Source organism: Nuphar pumila, chromosome 10, assembly GCF_984573655.1.
Source record: "Nuphar pumila chromosome 10, dmNupPumi1.hap1.1, whole genome shotgun sequence".
In the NCBI taxonomy this organism is placed as follows: domain Eukaryota; kingdom Viridiplantae; phylum Streptophyta; class Magnoliopsida; order Nymphaeales; family Nymphaeaceae; genus Nuphar; species Nuphar pumila.
Genome location: NC_143258.1, coordinates 94,516,545 through 94,535,374, shown reverse-complemented (window position 1 = coordinate 94,535,374; position 18,830 = coordinate 94,516,545). Strand labels below are relative to the sequence as shown.

General features: G+C 36.3%; 1 protein-coding gene across 1 annotated transcript in view; it reads right to left on the bottom strand.

The window, feature by feature from the left end:
• Positions 1–1,237: 1,237 nt before the first annotated feature.
• The window catches only part of LOC149827423 (delta(7)-sterol-C5(6)-desaturase-like), a 32,453-nt gene continuing 14,860 nt past the window's right edge, over positions 1,238–18,830 (bottom strand). The window contains exon 3 of the mRNA XM_090019360.1: positions 1,238–1,744. Coding sequence (XP_089875486.1) covers positions 1,452–1,744 — 293 coding nt within the window. The 3' untranslated portion in view covers positions 1,238–1,451. The remainder of the gene's footprint in view (positions 1,745–18,830) is intronic.

Below are 18,830 nucleotides of genomic sequence, written 5' to 3'. Positions count from 1 at the left end.
TGACTCATTCTGGCTTTTCAAGTCATAGTAAGTATATATCATATAATGTAATGTACAATAAAAGTCCAAGTGTTAATCCTGTTGATTCCAACTGTGAAAAAATGAGCCAGATCGAACTTGGCCTGTTTAGCTTGAGCTTGGGTCAACTTACCACAAAAGCAAACCCAGCTTAGGAACTTAGACCAAAGCTGTTAACCAGTCCTAATCATGTATGGAAGATGCAAATCCATTAACAACCATGTTAATCCTCTTAACCTCTTAGGAACTTGGACCAAAGCAACTTTTTTCCTTGATTTCACCATCTCACTCAAAATAGGCAAATCTCCCAGAACTTCGAAGTTTCTATCCTTTGAGCAGTTCTCTTATAAAAAGCAATTTCTCCATTAACTTAATTTTATGTTATGGTAAAGGAAGGTGAAGTTGCTTGTGTAGCATTTTGATGACTCGCATAGCATTAGCTAGCTAGAACAATACAATCTGAGAGGGTTTTAAAGAACTTTAGCTTAAAGGACATTTTAAGAGATGGGAAAACCTTTTTTGGTTGGTGATGGGGGTTTTTTAATTGACCTAGCTGAAAAAAACTTTGCGATTCACGACTATCTATAAGTGTTTTTTAGAAGAACAGCAATCTATAAGGATGAAAACATAAAATTAAGATACTGAGAGCTACGGAACCAAACATAGAATTATGATCTGAGAAAGGTACTTTAGACAACACCAAGCTATTTCAACCAACTCTGAAAAATATAATCACCTCGTAGTTTCTATACCCACCCATCCTTCTGTGTGTGTGTACTGAGGAAATAAATGTTGAGAGCGTCCAATCCAAAATGTACTTGAGAACCGATCAATGGATTGAATGCCCCAACAGTATCACCTCTGCAGTCAATTACTCTCATTCAAGAGGGAAGGCCAAGTGGATGAAGACCAAAAGGAAAAAAAATTGAGGTCCCAGTTCGTCATCTTCCTTTGAAAGACCCCAACAAAAAGAATAAAGGCTCAAGAATCAGAGAAGCCAAAAGAGAGGGATAAGAAACTGACTGTAGAAAGTTCTTCGGTCACGCTTGATTATTATCTAGTATCACCAGATCATGATTATGTGATACAAGAGTGGACTATGACATGTTGTTAGTCCAACTTTTGTAGCTGATACCATTTCCAAGCTAGCCCAGTAGATCTTGGACTTGGATTCAACAAAATCTGTACCTAGATCATGTGGGCAGCCACTTTCCAAGGTTGATGCTACAAATACATTGCAAAGATATTGACTTCCAAAAAAACAAAGTTTAGTCAACAAAAGATCAGTCGTCAGCACCAGACAGGTAAAAAAGGACACGTAATAGTAAATATTACATTAGCAGAGAGAGAGAGAGAGAGAGTAGAGAGAGAGAGAGAGAGAGAGAGAGAGAGAGAGAGAGAGAGAGAGCAAAGAATGGATGAGGATGAACTGCTCAGATGGCTTTTTTCTTATCCAGCTCAGGTTCACAAAGGGTACCAAACAGTCGGTCCATGAAGATGGTGTAGTGTCCATAGTTATGGCGATAAGTGGTGTGATGAATTGTGTGGTATCCTGCACCCATGACGGGCCACACTCTTCCATGAATGCAGTCATGAATGTTAGTCGTCCACACCCCCTCGCAGAATAAGAGCACCTCGTGCGTAAAGAAATGTGTGGGCACGAGGAAGAGCGCAATAACGTGAGGCGCTGCCTGTAGTATGCCATCTATAGGATGGAATGCCAAACCTGCAACCAGAAAGAATGACAAAACCATGACAAAGGACAAAATAAGAGAATCCTGTTTTTTGTACAATTACAGAAATAACGACAATGTAAGCTCATTAAAACCATTAAGAGCCTATGAAATAGGGGGAAAAATCAGTCTTAATGTATAACCTGATGCCACTCATAAGAGCGAGTCAATTTTCTCAAAGATATGATGTCAAAACTTGCTAAGCAGCAAGGAAAGAAAATACTGTCCTGACTGCTGTTGGTTCAACAACAGCACTCGCTTGGATGGATTGCTAGCAAGTGATGTAGTAGGAAGACTCCAACCGCATCATCCCCCAAGCAAGCCATGACATTATTAGTGAGTTGGCAGTTTGTCATGCGGTTTCTTCATACACAAATCTTAAACATCAGTTTTTTTCATACACGAGAAATGGCCATGGCAACAAATGTGGCAACTAGCGCAGCAAAGTGAAATCAGAAGGCATTAATCATGTAGCAAACATTTTTGCTTATTGTTCCCACCTGCAAGACTATTTGAGCCAGAGAGATGAAATGGCCTCGAAATCCAACTTCTTCAGTAACCAAGATGTGAGAGCACCAGGCTGCCAAACGTCTGTAGGCAAGTGAATTTTAAGCTGACCAAATGGGCCAAACAGACATACTCCAGGTTTGGTTTAAGGCCTGGACCCAGTAACAAATGTGAATAAGCCCAATCCAAAAGTATGGCATGTTCAAGGCTATGTCACCTGGGTACGACCGTACGGGTGCGGGTGCTGAGGATAAGACAGCAATTCCAAAATATGCGGGTACTAGGACACAGCTATATATATATATATATATATATATATATATATATATATATATATATATATATATATATATATATATATATATATATATATAAATCACATAAATACAAAATAAATTCAAAATAAACTGAATATAATCTAAATATATATGCTATATCTAAAATATATATTATATATTGAAAATATAAAGTTATAAACTCGAAATATAATTATAAATTATAAATTAAATACAAACTTGTATGTACGGAGGGGAAAATGGCGTGTCCTGGTGTTGACGCGTGTCGACACGGGGATACGCTTGTCGACACGGGTACGGAGGAAAAAATGGAGTGTACGGGTACCATAGGATCAAGGGCTTGCTAATACAAGCACAAACACTTTGCTTGGCTTAAGCATAATCACATGTATCATTAAAGGTAACTTCTCGGCGATGGTATTTCTCAGAGAGATTTTCAAAAGATGATAAACCTCGATAATATCTCCGGAGTTTAAAAAATTGAAAAAAATATAAATAACAAAAAAAAATGTAAGAAAATAATATGTTTTGTATTATTTTTCTTTCAAAAATATAAAGAAACATGTTTTAAAGGTTTTAAAATATAAAAGAAACAAAAAAATAGGAAATGAAAACTTTAAAAAAAAACTCAAAAATATCGCGATAATATAGGCAAGCTTGAAATTGTCAATAATATCGCGATATATTCAAGATATCGGTGACAGTGGGCTTAAGTATGAACCAAATGGGTAAAAGGTTAAGCCCAACCCAACAATATAACCTTTTGATGAGATTGATGGCCCCTAATAGATCTAAATCTAGGCTTGTTGTACAACAAATGGATATATGAAGGCTGCTTTAGTTTTAAAGGTGGCATGACTCCAAGTATTGAATTTAGAAGACCAGACTAATGGGAAGAGTTCAAGATGAACTGCAAAGTAACTATGTTTTAGTAGGAGTACACTGCCCGAATCTAACATGCTTGGGCACCTGATTGCAGAGGTGCTAGTGCACCTTCATTGTACACAGACAAAATATTAGGACTTGGACTTGTTAAAAATGTATATATATATATATATATATATATATATATATATATATATATATATATATATATATATGTTAGGTTAGTATCTAACTAGTAAATAGTCTAACTAGGTTAGTTTTCTTTTGTTTATTCTTTAGTTTCTTGTGAGCCAAAAGGGGCATTGGAGAGAGAGCTCAATGGCTCTATTGGAGCCATTGAGATCTCTCCCAACGTCTCTTTTGGGAGACCTTTGGCTGTGCATAAATAAGGGTGAAACCCCCTCTCATTTGTAAGTCTTCTTCTATGGATTTACATCAATAAGAATATTATTTTTTCATCTCTTGTTCTTGTGCCTTTTAGTGGGTGTTTGTGAGTGAACTCATTTGTGGTTCTTTGTGTGCTCTTATTGGTATTTTGGTGGAACTCTTTTGAGTGTCCACTTTTTGTTATTTAAGTGAATATCTACGGAGGAACTCATTTCTTTACATGGTATTAGAGCTTAGTGATCAAGCCGAAATTGTTTTCGGTATATTGGGAAGTGTGCCACTTCAAATTTGAAAGTGTTGAAGCTCTCTTGCAATTTCTATTCAAAGTGCTCGTGATTGGTAACGTTTGCTTGGTGGTAGAGTAGTCGTGACTTCCACCTTTACTCTCATTTTTTTATCTCCTCTTTCTCTAACTTCTCTTTATTCTTTTCTTTGTTTAACCCTTTAAAAATGAAAGAAAATAAAAATGTCACCATAAAACCCATTAAGCTTGATTATTCAAACTATGTAACATGAGCTTCAATTATGAAGCACCTTATGTGAGGAAAAGAATTGTGGAGACTAGTAGATGGGACCGATCCGGAATCCAAGCTAATCCTCACCAAAAATAAAGAAGAGAAACAGGTACCTCTTACAGAGGGCGAAAAAAATAAAGCAATGACCACTTATGAAAAGAAGTGAAAGAAATGGTTAATGAGAATGCCAAGATTATGTCTTGGCTAATCAGTAATGTAAACATTAAGAAGTGTTTTAGTCTTGCTAAATTCGAACATGCAAACGATGCATGTGATTACCTTAAGAAAATGTATTCTCTTAAAGATATTGCACATGTGTGCAACTTGCATGACAAAATACGAAATATGACTCAAGGGGACAAGAGTACTAGAGAATACTATAATGGATTATCCGAATTATAGCAAGAGTTGGCTATTCTTGAACCAAAGTATTATTGTCCCGAAGATATTGAACTCCACCAAAATCAAATAAACGCGGAGCATTTTTACCAATTTATCAATGGTTTAAGATCGGATTTTGAATCCACTAAATCCGCTCTCCTTCATCGAGGGAAAGTTCTCTCAATAGAAGATACCATAGAAGAATTGAGTATGAAAGATAATAGGCTTAAAAAATGTATCTCTACGAATAACGATGACTCAATTCTAGCCGTATCTAGACCGAGAAACTATATTCGTACCTACAAACCTCCGTACTATGGAAGGCCAAATGATGAACATTATAAAAAGCAAGACAATGAGTATGAGAGAAAAAAAATATTTGCTACTATTGTCGTGAACCAGAACATGTAAAAACATATTGTCCCAAATAGAAGAAACCTTATGAGAAGAAGGTTGCCTATCTTGGACCTCCACAAGAGTCAAGTGATATACAAATCTCTCAAGATCCATCCATTAGAAATACACCATTGACATAATTAGTGTTAGCTCTTCAACCTCTACTTAAAGGAGCATCATCATCAACTGGAGTCAAGGTTTCTTTCTACGACTTCTCCGATCTCGGTAAATCTCTTTGGCTTCTTGATTATGGTGCATCTTTTCATATGACACCATATGGTGATATGTTTTCCGAATGTCATAACTCAAGTGGATCAAATGTATTTACAGCTTATGGAACATTTCTTGAGATAAAAAGAATAAAAAATATTGAAAACATTTCTCAAAGCTCAAAAAGATTTTCTATTCCAAAAATTAGATATATTTCTAAATTAAATTTAAATATTTTACCTGTTTCTCAATTATCTGATCATGGGTATAATGTTTCATTCTCCTCTCATGGCTATCGAGTACATGATCATCAGTCAGGAAAGCTAATTGGGGAAGACCATAAAAAATGAGGCTTGTAGTACATGGACTTTTTAGAAATGCCCAAAAATATATTTTGTTGTAATGTTCAAAAATTATATTTGAATTTGTGGCATACGAGGCATGGCCATCCTAGTATATCTGTAAAACCTGTAATTTTTAAGGATTATTAATAAATAAAGAACTCATTTTTTTATCTCCAAATTAGAAATGTGTTTCTAGCTTTTGAATTTCATTTATTTGTTTATTACATATTCATTTGTTCATTCAAGTCAATCAAGGTATACTTTACATTTATAGAACTATTTTGGGCTATAAATCACTATTTATATATATATATATATATATATATATTTAAATATATATATATATATATATATATATATTTAAATATATTTTTGATAGAGTTTGTAAATTATTGGAGTGTATTTGTGTGTTATTTGGCTCTTGGTAATGATTTATAGGGTAATTTGCTATTTTTGGCTAATCTTATTTTAATTGACAATTTTTTGAGTTTTTGGCATTTGCGATCGCACACAAAGGGTTCGTTGTATTGCTTGGGTAGCGGTCTTTGCGGACTTCGAAACTCCTCGGTCTTTTGAGTTTCGATTCATTGTTCTTCACATTATTAAGGTAAGATACCTTGACTGAACTTATAGAGAGCATCTTTAGGCACTAATTGTGTAAGCATGATGTTACACTGAATATCTAAATGAATTGCAAATACAAGTTATGCTCACACACTTCACTTAATTGTGGATATCTAGGACTCTTGTGATTGTAGTTCGGAGATCATGCTTATCATGATTGTAGTTAGCGAAATATAGAGTGTGTGTGTGGGGGTTTGAATGTTTGTGCACTTATGAATGTATAATATGTGCGCAATGTGTGTCATCATACTTTGGTTTGCGCATATTATGTTGCTTTGTGTGTTTGTATGAATTTGATACATGGTGTACATATAACTACTATGAATATGTATAAGTCGTGTTCGATGCATACTGTGGATGTTATATATATTGTCTTGTCATATAATGAACTCATTTATTCTTGTATATGCATGTGAATGTTATAAATTGTTTTGACTTGTATGTCTTGATTGCTTGAGAAATATATGTGTATGATGTACGGTAGGATGGTCAATGAGATTTTGACCAACCCTTACACAATTATATCTAAGGTGCTATATCGATTCATGTGGTGAAAAATGCATATGACTTTTATCGTGTGTGCAAATCTCGAACTACGTAAGAGTTATGTATGTTGAGGTTTAGTTGCTTCGTATTATGAAATGTGCATGTTCACATATGCATGCATAGAACTCATATTTTTTTACGCATGCTTTGAAGTTCAATTTACGAAGTGCAATGTTCTTTGTAGCGATGATATGATGCGTAGGATAATATGCTTATGTATGATATGATTTAAATGCCACGTGAAATAAAATTATGAATGCATGCGATAAATGTTTAAGTTCAATAATGAACTTTGGTTCATGAAGCCTTATTGGTTAAATGTGTGATTTTATAATTTTAATGCCATATGAAGTGATGTATGATGTGATGTTTTAATTGTATACATGCTTATGCCCGTGTTGATGACTATCGACCTTGAGAGTGGTCAATTATATTGATGCATGTATCACAATAATTTTCACTGGATATGGTACCCGTTGAGGAATTGTTCTCAAAGGATTCTCTATGAGGGTGTGCATGACCAGATCAGGTAATCCGGCTAGAGCGGTAAGTCTCTGTGAGGGAGTGCATTGTCCAAGACCAGGCAGACCATCCGTCTAAGGCAGTAACTCCTTGTGAGGTTGTACATTTCCCAGACCAGGTGATCCGATGTGGATTTTGTAAATCTTTATTACGAATAAATGAAATGTTATGATGAATTATGATGATCTTTTGAGTTGATTGAGATAGCCAGTTATGAATCTATAGATTTGCCTTTTCAATTATAGCATGATTATATATTGAACTCAGATATGATAGTCAGATCCTTATTGATTTTAGATCTTGATATGAGACTATGATGTGACGCTTATGTTAGCGTATAGGTGAATGACACATCACGCCTACAAATGACTAGTTTTGACTTATTAGGTGAATGATACATCACACATACATAGTTTCATTGCAAATGATTGCATTATGATTGTCTGAGTAAATATATCACACCTATGTATTATGATTAATGTGTATCATGAATATCTAACTAAATTACTTATAAGGTATGTGCGTGTGTTTCACGTTGGAATGGTCAAATGTGATTTAACTTATTGTTTATAAGAATTATGAATGCATATGAAAATGATGCAATGATCTGAATGTCTTATATATATATATATACACACACATATGCGATGACTTGTATGCATATAGATTATGCTTTATTACGTGAGTTAAGGTTGAATAGAATATTAAGTGATGAAATGCTTTATGTTTGAATGCTTGAAATGAATGACTCATAGGACGTTGTTCCCTTGTCTATCACTTGACGATGGATGAATAACATATATTTACCTTTAAATGCTTGACATGTTTTCTTTAAATTTGAGTTTGGGTTGCATTATCAGACTTTAGCGAGTCTGACTTCGTTTTATGAGGGACAGGTAATGCAGGTAAAGTATGATGAGTAGTTGGAGCGAAGGATTGGTCGAGCTGCATCCTCGAGGGTCCACTCTTACCCTGCGATCTTGGTATTCATGATCTTTTTGTTTTAAGTACTTGATCATGTAGAGACTGAAGTATTGTTTTCATGCTCTGATTTGAAATGAAATTAAAACTCTTCATATTTCAGTCTTATATTATACGTGGTTTGAAATGTGTATATCCCGTACATTTTGATTTGATTTTTATCTTAGTGTAACCGCGCCCAAAGTCTTAACCGTTTTTAAAAATCGTTTTTGCATTATAAGATCTGATTTACTTATACTTACCAAAAAAAATGGTCTCGAAATTTCAATATTTGAACTATAATTAAGGTTAAAATTTTTGGGGCGTTATAATATCCAAGATTCAGTTTTTGCAAAAATTGAAAATTTTGTTTAATTATGAAAATTTTACATGTGAAAATTGTATTCTTGGCAAAATGAAGAGATTGTCATTTCAAGAAAGAACATTTGTTTCTTCTCGACCACTTGAGTTAATACATTCGGATGTTTGGGGCCCAGCACATGTTACATCTAAGGGTGATTTTGTGTATTATGTAATTTTTTTAAATGATTTTACGAGACATACTTGGATTTATTTCCTTAAACACAAATCTAAAGTTTTCTTACATTTTCAAATATTTTACAATTTGGTTAAACTCCGCCTGTGTATAATTGTTTAGTTATACAATGTCGGTCCCAAGCCCGGATAAAGGAGGAGGGTTGTGGTAGGCCAGTGACAGCCAGCATAAAAACTTAGTCATACCCTATGAATATGAACCAATATGAGAATTTCGTCGGGGGCGTTCCCTACTGAGTAATGCGTTGTACTCTATAAGCCCGGAGGCAGTGATAAATGGGCAAGGGTTGCTAGGTCGTCGCCCAGAAGCGACGTGTCACACCGGCGCCCGGGTGTGGTGTCAAATAGGCAAGGGTTTCCTCACTTTGTTGGACGGGTGGGGGTAAAGAAGTTAGTCCAAGACCATAACATTAGGTTAGCCACTTGGAACATAAGGTCTTTAACTGGTAAGTTGGTAGAATTAGTAGATGTTATGTGTAGGAGAAAGATTGATATTTTATGTCTATAAGAGACCAAATGGGTAGGTGAGAAAGCAAAAGTGATAGAACCTTGGGGATATAAGATTTGGTATACAGGAATAAATAGGAATAGGAACGGAGTAGGGATTTTTATGAGTCGTGAGTTTATAGATAATGTAGTTGAGGTTCGTAGGAAGGGTGATAGGATTTTACTTATTAAATTAGTATTACGTACTGATATTATTAATATTATTAGTGTTTATGCACCTCAAGTAGGTTTAGATGATTCCATTAAGCGTCAATTTTGGAAAGATTTAGATGGAGTAGTACAAGGGATATCTTATAGAGAAAAACTTTTCATCGACGGTGACCTTAATGGACATGTAGGCATTAGTAGGGATGGATTTGAGAGTATCCATGGAGGCTATGGTATAGGAGAAAGAAACGAAAGTAGAGAAAGGATTTTAGATTTTGGTTTGTCCTATGATATGATTTTAGCAAACACTTGGTTTAGGAAGAGGGAGTCTCACCTAGTAACATTTAAAAGTGGGGTTAATACGAGTCAGATAGATTTTTCCTACTTAGAAAGAGAGATAGGGGTTGTTGCATCGATTGTAAGGTTATACCGAGAGAAAGTGTAGCTACACAACATAGAGTCTTAATTTTAGATCTTAGGATTAGACAATGTCGCAAAAGGGATAGACATAGGATAGATCCTAGAATTAAGTGGTGGGCACTGAAAGGAACTAAACAAGGAATGTTTGTAGAGCAGGTAGTTAAGGAAGTTGATTGGTGTCTCGAGGATGATTCTGAATCAATGTGGAATAAGATAGCAAGTGGCATGAGAAAGGTGGCTAAGGAGGTATTGGGTGAGTCTAAAGGCGGTGCACCGCTAGGTAAGGATACATCCTGGTGGAACGAAGATGTCAAATTAGCTATTAAGGTTAAAAGAGAGTGTTATGGAAATCTAAGTAAGAGTCGTGATAATGAGAATTTGGAAAAGTATATGATAGCAAAGAAGGAAGCTAAAAAAGTAGTTTGAAACACGAGGGATAAGGTATATAAGGAGGTTTATGACAAGTTGATACCAAAGAGGGCGAGAAAGATATTTATAGGCTTGCAAAGATGAGAGATAGGAAATCGAGGGATCTGGGTATGGTTAGATGTATCAAAGATGAAGCGCAAAGGATTTTAGTCAAAGATGAGGAGATTAAGGAGAGATGGAAAGATTATTTTGATAAGCTATTTAATGGAAGTCATGCTCAGGATCTTGGAGACTTTTCTATTCCTTTTCATGAGATGAATCGTGTCTTCATGCGCAAGATTCAAAAGAAAGAAATCGCAGAGGTTTTGAAGAAAATGAAATCAAGAAGGGCAGTTGGCCCAGATGGTATACCTATCGAGGCTTGGAAATGCTTGGGAGATAAAGGTTTAGAATGGTTGACAAATCTTTTTAACAAGATTTGGCGGACAAATAAGATGCCTTATGAGTGGAGGAAGAGTACTTTGGTGCTTCTATATAAGAATAAGGGTGATATACAAGATTGCACAAACTATCGTGGTATAAAACTCATGAGTCATACTATGAAACTTTGGGAGAGGGTGATTGAGTCTAGGTTAAGGAAGGTTGTCATGATATTGGAGAATCAATTTGGTTTTATGCCTGGAAGATCAACTATGGAAGCTATACATCTTCTTAGATATAGAGATAGGAACAAATATTTGCATATGGTTTTTATTAATTTGGAGAAGGCATATGATAAAGTACCTAGGGACGTTCTCTGGTGGACAATGATGAAGAAAGGTGTTTCTCTCAAGTACATTAGTATAATTAAAGATATGTATGAAGGAGTAGTAACCAATGTCCGCACTTGTGGAGGGGTGACAACCAATTTTCCTATAACGGTTGGGTTACATCAAGGATCTGCTTTAAGCCCTTTCCTATTTGCTATAGTGATGGATGAGCTTACGAGATCAATTCAAGAAAATGTGTCGTGGTGTATGTTGTTTGCTGATGATATTGTTTTGATTGATGAGTCTAGAGTTGGGGTTAATGCTAAGTTAGAATTATGGAGACAGACATTGGAAGCAAGAGGTTTTAAGTTGAGTAAGAGTAAGACAGAATATATAGAATGTCGGTTTAGTAAGCAACGAAGTAGTGATGGGAGTGTAGTGAAGCTTGGTGAGCAAGAAATCCGGGTGGATGATTGTTTCAAATATTTTGGATCTATCATTCAAAAGTATGGAGAAATTGATGGAGATGTAAATCATAGGATAAAGGTTGGGTGGTTGAAATGGAAAAGTGCAACTGGAGTGTTGTGCGATCGTAGAATGTCATTGCGGTTGAAGGGAAAGTTTTATAGGACGACTATTAGGCCTGCTTTACTATATGGTACGGAATGTTGGGCTGCCAAGAGACATCATATTCAAAAAATGAGTGTAGCTGAGATGTGTATGCTTAGATGGATGTGTGGAAATACAATAAAAGATAAGATTCGAAACGAGGAGATACGTAAGAAGGTAGGCGTTGCACCCATTGAAAATAAGATGAGAGAGAATCGTTTACGGTGGTTTGGACATATTCGGCGAAGGCCTAATGATGCTCCAGTTAGAAGGATGGAGAAATGGGAAAATATATTAGTTAAAAGAGGTCGGGGTAGGCCTAGGAAGACTTGGATGGAGATGATAGGAAAGGATATGAATGCTTTGAACCTCACCGAGGACATGGCATTGGATATAAATGATTGGAGGAGAAAGATTCATGTGGAAGACCCAGAAATATTTTCTTTTTTTGGTTCATATCGCCGACCCCAATTGTTTTGGGATGAAGGCGTAGTTGTTGTTTGGTTAAAAACCAATTCAAGAATGATATTTTCATCTTTCGCACTGATTAAGGGGGTGAGAGTTTTTATCGAAAGAATTTAAAGACTATAAATTTAAGAACATTATCTTTTTACATCAATAAGAACATTATTTTTTTATCTCATGTTCTTGTGCCCTTTAGTGGGTGTTTGTAAGTGAACGTATTTGTGGTTCTTTGTGTGCTCTTGTTGGTATTTTGGTGGAACTCTTTTAAGTGTCCACTTTTGGTGATTTAAGTGAATATCTATGGAGGAACTCATTTCTTTACAAGATTCACGGTAATGAAACAAGAAAAAGTACACTGATGGATGCCTCCAGGGGCTACAAGAATTACAAGAATGTACAAGTACAATATGCCACTTATGGGCAAGATGCCAACTCACAAGCAATCACACAAGTACAAGCCACTAAAGGGCTATACAACATAAAAAAAATATCAATTATTTATCACTAAAATGCTTGAGAAGCATGAAGAATACATTGGGAGAGGTCACATATTTATAGAGCAACAAGAGAGCTATGGCGGAAGGGGCTCTATTTGTATCTTGCCCATCTACATCCAAGAGCAAAAAGATGACTTTGTAAATCCATCTACATCAAAAAATCCTTAATCTTGAATAATCAAGAGAGATTTTGAAAAGTTTTTCAACAAGAGAGATGTTTTGAAGTTTGGTGGAAGGGGCACTATTTATAAGATATATGGCGGTTAGGGAGGCTTTGGCCGAAAATTCTTTTGGAACATGATTTGAAATGAGAAGTGTCCTAGTGGTTTCAACCAATTTCACAAATATCGCCGATATTTTGAAAATATCAAGATATTAAAACTGTAAAATGGAAAAACGATATTAAAGGTAAAATATTGCAATATTTTGAAAATATCAGCAATTTATATATCGCGATAATATCTCTAACGCAAACCTCAATAGACGAGTGTTATCTCGGTGGCTGCCTTGCAACAGAGGAAGAAAGGAAAGAAAATAAAGGGAAGAAAGAAAATGGAAGGGGGTTATGTCATATTATGGCTCATTTTCTTTATATCTATTGTTTCTTATTTTTTTAAAAAATTTTAAATTTATTTTTTGAATCCTGAGATTTATTGAGAAACCTATAATATCCTGATAGTATACCTCACCGAGATATAGCCGATAACGAAATTTGTGACTATGGTTTCAACTATATTTTATGTTTCCTTTTGGCTAAACAATTTTGTGAAGAGTGTAGTACAAGACCTTTGATGTAAAATATCATTGGTTTCAACTTTCAAGATATTCTTTGAAATCTTTTAACATAAATTTTCCTCTTGAATCCGAGCAAAAAATAGATATGTTGGTTTTGAATTATTTTTTTATGAGATTATGAAAGGTTATAAATATTTCAAAAACTTCATATTTGTGCCTAAGAAAATAAATCCAAGTATATCTAGAGAAATCATCCACAAATATTACAATATAAGCATAACCACTTTTTGAAGCAACGGGAGTGGGACCCCAAACATCCAAGTGCACCAATTCAAGACGTTCAGATAAAGAGAAACACCTTTTTGCAAATAGAAGAGCTTTCATTGTGTGGCTTCCCAAAATAAGGCTTGGAAAAATAAAGCAACTTGTAAGTATTTGTGTTGGCTTCGGGTCTAGAAATGGCCAACACATTGTCTTTTGTCTCTTTGGATTTAGAGATATTTTAATCTTGTCCCCTTCGTATAAACTTCAGTCAAAACTTCATGTAAAGGAAGAAATTTTTTCCTATGAATGATATTCACCCGAACTTGTTCAAATTCGGGTCTAAGGCCTCTTATGAATTGAAAAAGTTGTTCCTCAAGGATTTGTTTCTTCATTTGAAAAGCATCATTTGGAGTCTCCAAATGGGCTCCAACTTGAACATTTGGTCCCAAAGTCTTTTAATACTATGGTACTCTCTAATGGACTTATCTCCTTGTTTGTAATTGTGAATTCGATCCCTCAAGTCCCATTTATGAGTGACATTTTTTTTGGTATACTTTTGCTTGACAAACTCTCATGTTCATCTGCCTTCTCAAATTCGAGAATGTTAGAGCATGGTTCTTCATTCATGCTGCTCATAAAGAGGGAGAGAACCTTGGCATGACCAACCTCCCATTCTTTATAGGCTTTCTTGTAGTCCAACAAAGCCTTCTCTCTTTCACTTTCCTTAAGTGTTTCCTCTTTAGATGCTTCGTCTTTTCCTACTATAGTTTTTGTGAGAATAGGTTGAGGTTCTACAACACAACCATCAACATATTGCCACAAATCTTTGTGATGACTTGTGGAGCCTGATTCAAGGTTTTTGCCCTTGCAGGAAGGGGGGTTCGGGGGCTCCCCCCGGTGTGGGTCCCGCTGGAAGAAATTTTTTCTTGAGTTTATGTTTGAGACTCAGTTTCTTATGGATCAGACCCGACTTGTTTAGGTTTAGGGTTGTCACCCTTGCCTTGTATAAATCCTTTCTTTTCTTTCTCTCTTGTAACAGTCGGAAAAGAGCAACAATGTTTTTCCTCTGGGTGGTCGTGGTTTTTTACTCTCTCGCATATTTGAGGGAAAAATTTTTCACGTAAATCTGTGTGTTCTTACTGTGTTTTATTTCCTTTGGTTGTTTCTTGCTCGTTGTTTTCCTAACAACTAGTATCAGAGTCACGTTCGTCGGAGCAAGAATGGAAGAGGGAAAGATAAAGATCGATCGATTCGACGGCAAGGATTTCGATTTCTGGAAGATGCAAATCGAGGATCTGCTGTATCAGAAGAAACTGTATCAGCCCCTATCGGGAAATAAACCGGAAACGATGGGAGAAGATGAATGGGAGTTGTTAGATCGGCAAGCTCTAGGTGTGATTCGCCTCACATTGTCTCGCAATGTTGCGTTTAACATTGCGAATGAGAGAACGACGGCGGATTTGATGGCAACCCTATCAAACATGTACAAGAAGCCATCCGCCTCTAACAAAGTGCATCTAATGTGGCGGTTGTTCAATTTAAAGATGATTGAGGGTGCTTCTCTGACCGATCATATCAATGAGTTCAACACCATCACAAGCCACTTGAGTTCGGTGAGCATCGATTTTGATGATGAGGTAAAAGCCCTCATTCTACTCTCCTCTTTACCCGAGAGTTGGGGTGCGATGGTAACTGCGATGAGTAGTTCGTCTGGCCAAAAGAAGTTGAAACTTTTGAAAATCTGAGATATGATTCTCAGTGAGGATATTCGGAGAAAGGAGTCGGGAGAATCTTCAGGCACTGCTTTGAGTTTCGAAGGCAGAGGGAGGAACTTCCAACGGAGCCAGAGTTCAAACCGTGGCAAGTCAAGGTCGAAGGGAAGGAGTAAGTCGAGACCTCGTGGTGACCTTGTGTGTTGGAACTGCAATAAGAAGGGTCATCTAAAGCGGGACTGCAAAGCTCCTAAGAAGAAGAGGAACCAGGACAACGATCAGTCTGTGAATGCGACGGTTGAAGAAACTACAAGTTTTGAAGACGCTCTGATCTTAAGCGTGGACAGTCCGATTAAGTCATGGATCCTAGACTCAGGCGCCTCTTTCCACTCCACTCCGTGCAAAGAGCTTATGCACAATTTTGTGATCGAAAAGCTCAGTAAGGTTTATCTAGCCGATGATGAGCAGTTAGATATCATGGGGAGGGGTGATGTGCATATTAGGACTGCTAGTGGGTCCAAATGGACATTACATAATGTTCGCTATATACCTGGCCTAAAGAGAAATCTGATTTCAAGAGGTCACTTAGATAGTGCCGGGTATAAAACGATATTTTGACATGATTCCTAAAAAATTGTGAAAGGAATCTTCGTTGTTGCACAGGGAAGAAAATTGGGGACCCTAGACATGACTGATAACAACCGAGATATTGTTGCTTCGGTGAGTTCGGAAGCAGATGCTAAGTTATGGCATTATAGACTCGGGCACATAAGCGAGAAAGGGATGAAAGTGTTAGCATCAAAGGGACTATTGCCGGATTTGAAGTCTGTACACACTGGTTTCTGTGAGGATTGCGTGTTAGGCAAACAGAAACGGGTCAGTTTTGTTAAGATATACATATACGTGTATATATTGTTAAAATGTAAAACTGTACATATATGTATATATAATAATATTATATTATTATATATATATAAATACATTTTTAATTTCTTTCTTTTCTGTATTTTTTTTCCTTTATTTTTATTTTTTGTCTTTATGTCATCTAGTTCAGTTTGAACTAGAATGACTGTTGCTAGTCAAGTCCTGTCCAGACTTGACTAGCAATAGAGCTGTTGGACTGACACAGGCCAACAACTCTTAATAGAGCTGTTGGACTGACACAGGCCAACAGAGCTGTTGGACTGACACATTCCAACAGCTCTAAATAGAGCTGTTGGACTGTGCCCAACAGCTCTATTGAGTCCTCTTTCAGCTGTGTATATAAAGGGGTGCAGCCCCTCTTGTATTTCACTCCAATGCTTCTTAAGCAATTGGTTTTTCATATCAATAAAGAATACATTTTTATTTTTATTTTGTTTCCAGTTATACCCTTTTTAAGGGTTATGCTTTAGTGTCATTCTTGACACTTGCTCTTGTTAATCAAAGCTCGTGTTTCGAAGATCCCCATTTCATTTCATGGTATCAGAGCCGCGGAAGTACTAAATCTTGAGGAAAAGCTGCCTCGGTTTCCGTGCCCGTTTGCAAAAGTGTTCGCCACTTGAAGAGAAGTGTTTTATCACTTCATTGGAGAAGATTTCACATCTTGTTGTATTGTTTTTTTTTTTCTTTCTTTCTCATTTTCCTTCTTGTTTCTCTTCTATCCCTATTCTTTCTCTCCTTGTAATCGATGGATGACAATGATAAAGTCACCATCATGCCTATGAAACTAAGCGATACGAACTATGTAACATGGGCTTCAATCATGAAGCACCATTTATGGGGAAAAGGCTTATGGGGGATTGTGGATGGTTCCGATTCGGAACCTAAGCTATCTCTTACTAAAAAGGAGGGAGATAAAGACGTCCCTCTATCGAAAGAAGAGAAAATCAAGGCTATTGCCTCATACGAGAAGAAATGGAAAGAATGGAGAATATCTCATGCGAAGATAATGTCATGGCTTATCAATAGCGTTGACATTAAAAAATGCTCAAGTCTTGCCAAATTTGATCATGCCGATAAGGTATGGGAATACCTTAAGAATATGTATTCCCTTAAAGATATTGCACACGTGTGCAACCTCCAAGAAAAAGTTCGAATGATGACACAAGGAGAAAAAACTATTCGTGAATATTACAATGGGTTGTCCGAACTTTGGGAAGAACTTTCCCTTTTAGAACCAAAGTGGCATTGTGCCGAAGACATCGAGCTTCGTCAGAAACAACTCGATGTTGAACATTTTTACCAGTTTATCACTGGATTAAGGCCGGAATTTGAAACCACTAAATCGGCCCTACTTCACCGGGGAAAAATTTCTTCTATTGTGGAAACTATTGAAGAGTTAACAATGGAAGAAAATCGTCTCCGGAAAGGTTCTTTAAAAATTGAAGATGATTCCGTTTTAGCCGTGTCTAGACCAGGGAATCATGTTCGATCATATAGGCCTCCTCACTTTAACCGACAAAATGGTGACTATGATAAGAAGAAAGTTATTTGTCATCACTGTCATGAACCGGGACACTACAGGCCACAATGTCCCAAACTTAAGGAGCTGAGAGAAAAAAGAGCTGCAATTGCTGGATCGGAGCCTAAAGATCAGGATGCACCAGTTTCCCTGGCCCAACTAATGGAGATCCTTCAGCCTCTCATCAAAGGTGCCTCTTCCTCATCTGAAGCTTCAACCGGCGCAGCAGCCTCATCTTTTTCTGATTTAGGTAAAATTTCTTGGCTTCTTGACTCTGGTGCATCTTTTCATATGACCCCAAATAATCAAAGTCTATCCAAATGTGTTAAAAATAAAACAAGTGTGTCAAAGGTCTTTACTGCTGATGGGACTTCTCTTGAAATAGAAGGAATAGGAGATTTTGAAAAAATTTATAAAACAAAAAATTTTTTTATTCCAGAAATTAGACATGTTCCCAAATTAAATTTAAATCTTTTATCTGTATCTCAAATTTCTGATTATGGGTGTAATATTTCTTTTTCTTCTCATGGTTGTTGGGTACAGGATCGCCAGTCAGGCAAGCTGATTGGGGAAGGCCATAGAGAAGGAGGACTCTATTACATGGATTTTTTGGAAATGCCGAAGAAAGCTTTTTGTTATAATATTCAAAAAATAGAGTTGGAACTGTGGCATAAGAGACTTGGTCACCCACATATAGCCAAAATCCAACATTTTCCAAATCTAGGAAAATTTTGTAACTCTGAATCATTTGATTGTAAAGATTGTATTCTCGGCAAAATGAAAAGATTACCATTTCAGAACAGAACCTTTTTCTCTTCAAGACCACTTGAATTAATACACTCGGATGTTTGGGGTCCTGCACCAGTAATTTCTAAAGGAGGATTTGTTTACTATGTTATTTTTGTCGATGATTTCTCCCGACATACGTGGATGTACTTTCTCAAACATAAGTCTGAAGTATTTTCATACTTTCAAACTTTTCATAATATGGTTAAAAACAAATTTCAAAATGATATTACTATTTTTCGCACAGA